Source organism: Rhincodon typus, chromosome 19, assembly GCF_021869965.1.
Source record: "Rhincodon typus isolate 14 chromosome 19, sRhiTyp1.1, whole genome shotgun sequence".
In the NCBI taxonomy this organism is placed as follows: Eukaryota; Metazoa; Chordata; class Chondrichthyes; order Orectolobiformes; family Rhincodontidae; genus Rhincodon; species Rhincodon typus.
In genome coordinates, this window is record NC_063350.1 from 26,446,329 (window position 1) to 26,452,014 (window position 5,686).

At 41.6% G+C, this 5,686-nt stretch overlaps 1 protein-coding gene across 2 annotated transcripts in view; it reads left to right on the plus strand.

Moving 5' to 3' along the window:
* The first annotated feature begins 507 nt into the window (after positions 1 to 507).
* LOC109928567 (protein-tyrosine kinase 6-like) overlaps positions 508 to 5,686 on the plus strand; it is a 29,864-nt gene continuing 24,685 nt past the window's right edge. For both annotated transcript variants that reach the window (XM_020528524.2, XM_048608130.1), the window contains exon 1: positions 508 to 945. In XM_020528524.2, the coding sequence (XP_020384113.1) occupies positions 584 to 945 (362 nt within the window). In that variant the 5' untranslated portion in view covers positions 508 to 583. The remainder of the gene's footprint in view (positions 946 to 5,686) is intronic.

The following is a 5,686-nucleotide window of genomic DNA, read 5'->3' on the forward strand; positions in this document are numbered from 1 at the left end:
ACAAAACCTTGATCATTAATGCTTAAGTTCTGGAGTGGGACTTAACCCTTTAACCTCGTGACTTAAAGGTGAGGTTGTTACCAAGTGAACCACAGCTGAGTGGAAGCTGTAATGCAGCGTGAAGAGGAGTTCTGGTGCAAACAGTGATGTGGGACTAGCTGCCACTTGTTGGGCGCTGGGAAGATGTGGTGTTGGGGCCAGAGTGTTGAGGTGCTGTTCCTCTGCAGTGCCAATGGATTAACCTTGGGATGCTAACAGTTATTGTAGTGGCTGCCGCTTTCAAATTTCACCAACATAGACAACTCACTTTCTTCATTCCATCCTGTCTTCACGCTCATTGGATTTAGGCTCCAACTGGTAAAATATTCTTGGCATTTTCGTTCCGCACAAAGTATGGACACAGCCCAAGGCGTGGTTTAAATGGCATAATCTTCTCTTAAAACACACTCTGATTACATCAATGTAAGTAACGAGGAAGTGAGATGGAAGCTTGCATTTTCGAAAATGTAACAAGCGGGACATCACCATCGTCCCTGGAGGTGGAGGGGACAGCAGGGAGAGAATCTGAGTAGGGTTCACCTCCATGGCCGAAACCTTACAAAGGATCTGTCCCTGTTTAAATTCCGTGTGGAATGTAATCTTCGCTTCTAGAGAAAGCCCTGAGGATGATGGAGGGAAGGATTTACCACAGCGTCGGAGTTCTCTGGTATCTACTCCGAAGGAGAGCTGGAGCAGCGTTTACACGGCGCTGTATGACTTTAGCGCCAGGACAACTGAGGAACTGTCTTTCCAAGCTGGGGATGAGTTTGAAATCCTTAAGGAGGACGACCGTTCACCGGGAACTTGGTTGTTTGCAAAGAAACGAACTCATTCCAAGGGCCATAACTGCACGGGATATATTCCTTTTAATTATGTTGCTAAGAAAGAACGTGTAACCACTGAGCCGTAAGTGCTTTCAAATAGTTTTCACAGCATTTATGTCTGTAAATCGATCTGTGGATCGGACTTCAAGACTGACAGGTGATGCTGGTGGCTGTTCGATTCAGAATTTTCTAATTGCTGAATTCGTTTGAGAGAGGCAGTTTAATTGGGGCTTATGATCTTAAAGCTGTAGGTGAGATGGGCAGTTTGGCGAATAGTAAGGCAGAAAGCTGGAGATTGCAGCTGTCAATGGAGGGATAAGGACTCCGAGAAGCGCTATATGGAATTTAATTGGGAGGAATAAGGTAATGCACTTGGAAAGAAAAAAAAAACTAAGGTAAGGAATTGCACAATAACTGGAGACTAAAGTGTAGAGGAACAGCGGGACCACTATGTCCGCAGATCACTGCATAAAGTAGGATAAGATGTAGTGTGGTGGAATTCTCCCCACTTAACCTGGAGGACTGCAGCTCCAAAAACAAGTAAGGAGTTTGACATCGCAAAGCAGCTCGATTTAATCTGTATCTCATCCACCAAGTTAATCGTTCATTATCTCCATCACTGACACACACTAGCAGCAGTGTGTACCATATACAGGATGCATTGCAACAAATTACCAAGCCTCCTTTGACAGTAGCTGCTAAACCTGTACCTTCCATGGTTAGAAGGGCTAAGGCAACAGACACATGGGACCACCTGCAAGTTCCCTCCAAGCCACACAACGTTCTACCTGGGGACTATATGGTCATTATTTCACTGTCACTGGATCAAATTCCTCTTTCCCTAACAGCACTATGGGTGTACCTGCACAAGATAGAATGCAGCAGTTTAAGAAGGTGGCTCACCACAACTGGCTACAAGGCATTTAGAGATGATAGGCAAGTGCTGGCATAGTCAGCAACATTCACACTTGTGAAAAAAGAATTGAAAATGTTGTTGAAATAAATGCAAGGTACGTTCGTTTACTTGATGAGGCCTAGAGTATAAGACAAGAGAGGTTATGCTAGGTCTGTATAAAACATTAGTTATGAGGACATTGCTGGCTTGACAGCATTTATTGCCCATCCCTAATTGGCCAGAGGGCAGTTCAGAGTCAATCACATTGCTGTGGATCTGGAGTCATATGTAGGCCAGACCAGGTAAGGATGGCACTTTCCTTCCCTAAAGGACATTAGTGTACCAGGTGGGTGTTTTCCCCCAACAATTGATTCATGGCCCTCATTAGATTCTTAATTCCAGATATTTCATTGAATTCAAATTCCACCATCTGCTATGGCAGGATTTGAACCTAGGTCCCCAGAATTTTATCTGGGTTGCTGGATTAACAGTCCAACAATAATACCACTAGGCCATTGCCTCCCCTTTTGGCAGACTAATGGTAGAATTCTGGTCACAGCCTTTCAGTACAGAGGGTACAGAGAAGAGTTATAATTTTTGCTGTGAGAAAGACTAGAGTTGCATTCTTTGGAACAAAAGAACAGACATGTTTAATAATATTATTTAAATATAAATAATTATATTTAATTGACATGTTTAATATGAGTTATTTGGAAGTACCCATTCCTCTTAGCAGAAAGGTCAGCAACTATGGAGACTGATTTAAAATAATTGATAGAATTAGAAGGGATGTACGAAACCTACTGAGCAATAGATTAAGTGCTGAAAGTGGGATTTGGCTGGATAATTCTCCTAATGACACAGGTATGATGGGCTGAATGGCTTTCTGAGGAACATAAGAAATAGGAGTAGGCCATTGGGTCTGTTTGTTCCTTTTCAGTGCCACATATATCTGTGATTTTGAAATTTCATCACTTCATGCAGTTTTTTTGCCCATAAACAAATAAAAGAGCTGATGATATTACAAGCAAATGATGAATGTGTTCATGTGCAGTTTGCCCATTGTTTTGATGAATGTGTTGGATCCATTTTAAAAATAACATTAGAAAATAAAATAGAATAGGAAGGAGGCAGAAAATAAGCAGAGCTCAATCATGCCCACACCAGAATTCCAAATATTGCATTTGAAATTTGGTCTTAGCATCAATATTTGGAAGTTCAAAATGGTACTGGCAGTTTACATACACTCCTGATTAGAAGATGAGAAGGATGAGAGGAAGAAGAGAGGAGGTGGCCTAGACAAGTTTCTTTTTGGCCAGCCTAGGGTCAGCTTATCATCAAACAAAACCCCAAATTTCCTTTTATCAACAGTACCTGGTGTTACCCTTGTTCTGTTACTGACCATCCCAAAGTCTGCTTGGTCACAATATGAAAATAATAGCCAGCACAATATAAACATTCTAAACAAAATTTACAAGTCAAAAGTATTCCATATTGCACACAAAAACCAAAAGTTGTACACTCTGTAGTGCCTGTCTGTTATGTGCTTTTGCCTGTCCAAGTTGCCTTTTGCAGAGCTATCCCAATAGTTGCATTGTACTGAGTGAAAGACTACTAATTTTCAGTGAAGGCCTTGGAGGACAGCTTTAAGCAGCTTTGAGCTCCAAAGACCAAGCTTCAGATTTCAGACAACAGCAAGGACATGGCAGGTGTAGCAGATGTGGGAATATCTGTCCGTTTCCCCAGAACAGTCCCTCAGCAATCTGTATAATCTGCTGAAATCCAGATTGCTGAACTGTTGTGTGACCCCGAATGTACTTTTGAGCATTTGTATTTGCTCATTGATGATGGCTGTCATTGTAGCTTTTGTGCTTACTTTTTGAGCTTGCCTGAGAGCAGTCTGTACTTGCATGAAAGTGAGCTGATCTTGCATAACAAGAGTCTGAGCTTTATGTGAGCACCTAGAAGTTCTGCATCTGCTGTTTGTGTTACAGTGGAAGCTGAAGCATCATTCATCGGATGTTGCATCATCTTTGGGTACACAAACATTCTAATAGACTTGGTCGCTATTGTACTTGAGAGAATCAGCTCCAAACTCAGGACAAAACCTGTGCAGCATTGATACTAGACTACTTCATCCTTTCCAGCTTTTCTGGGCTTCTTGTTCTTTCTACATGTACTATACTCTTCAAAATTCAGGTGCCAGTTCTTGACATCCTTTAGCCATGTCTCTCCAATGCCTACCAATCTATTTGCAGTCTGCTTTCATCTGTTTTGTTTCAAATAATGTGTGTATTCAGTTACAGAATCTTTGCTTTTATCCTTTTATTGTTTTTTGTAGCTTCTAGTCTTATCTGTTTGTTTATTCTTAGATTTGCACTCTATCCCTTCCTGTTATGATCTGTTTATCATATCACACATTAATACCTTTCTCTTTTAAATGAGGCAAGAATGAAACAATGAAGGTTGTGAATGATTCATAGAGTCATAAAGCACGGAAACAGACCCTTTGGTCTAATTCTTCGAACCAACCAAGCTTCCCAAATTGAACTAGTCCCACTTGCCTGCATTTGACCCATATCCCTATAGAGGTTTCCTGTTCATGTACCTACCGAAATGCCTTACAAATGTTGTAACAGTACCAACATCTACCACTTCCTCTGGAAGTTCATTTCACATATGAACCACCCTCTGTATGAAAAAGCAACCCTTCTGGTCCCTTTTAAATCTTTCTCCTCTCACCTTAAAAATATGCCCCTTACTTTTGAACTCCCCCACCATGTGGAAAATACCTTTGCTATTCACCTTATCCATGCCCCTCATGATTTTATCAACCTCTGTAAGGTTACCCCTCAAACTCCCACACTCCTGTGAAAAATGTTCCAGCCTCTCCTTATAACTCAAAACTTCCAGTCTCGGCAATATCCTGGTATGTCTTTTCTGAACCCTGTCTGATTTAATAATATCCTTCCTATAGCAGGGACACCAGAACTGTACACAGTACTCCAAAAGTAGCCTCACTAACGTCCCGTACAACCTTAATATGACATCCCATCACTTCCATTTGATGGTCTGAACAATGAAGGCAAGTGTGCCAAACGCCTTCTTAACCATCCTGTCCACCTGTGACACAACTTTTAAAGAATGTATCTGAACCCAAGGTCTCTCTGTTTGACAACACCCAGGGCCCTACCATTAACTGTATAAGTCCTACCCTTGTTTGTTTTACCAAAATGCAATAGCTCACATTTATCCAAATTGAACACCATGTGCCAGTCCTCAGTCCATCAGCCCAATTGATCAAGATCCCTTTGTAATTTTAGGTAACCTTCCTCACTATTGACTATACCACCAAATTTGGTGCCATCCACAAACTTAGCAATCGTGCCTCCTAAATTCTCCTAAATTTGTCAACTCAGGAAGAGTCTCTTTCCAGAGATGCTTCCAGATCTGCTGAGTATTTCTAGCTTTTTCTTCTACTATAACTGAGAAAGAAGGAAAGATGTCAAATGTAGTTATTGTACCTTCAGTGTTGAAGCGGCAGTACTTGGGGTCATTACAGAGAATTGTTATAAATCTTCAAGAGTCCAGATTACTCAAAATGTCAACATGCTCATTGTTACAAAAGAAAATTCCTTACTTTCATCGTCATCTTCAGAGTGGCCCCTGATTGATTCTCTGTCTCCCTCTCTTACACACACACGCACGCATATACATACACACACACACACACACACACGTGAATCTATGGGGTGAATTTGTATTTGCAGGTACATTCTCTTTGGCTCAAAAAGCACGCAATTTATAGACAGAGATAACAAGGTGTAGAGCTAGATGAACACAGCAGGCCAAGCAGCGTCAGAGGAGCAGGAAGGGTGACGTTTCGGGCCTAGACCCTTCTTCAGAAATGGGGGCTTCGCAGTGGGGT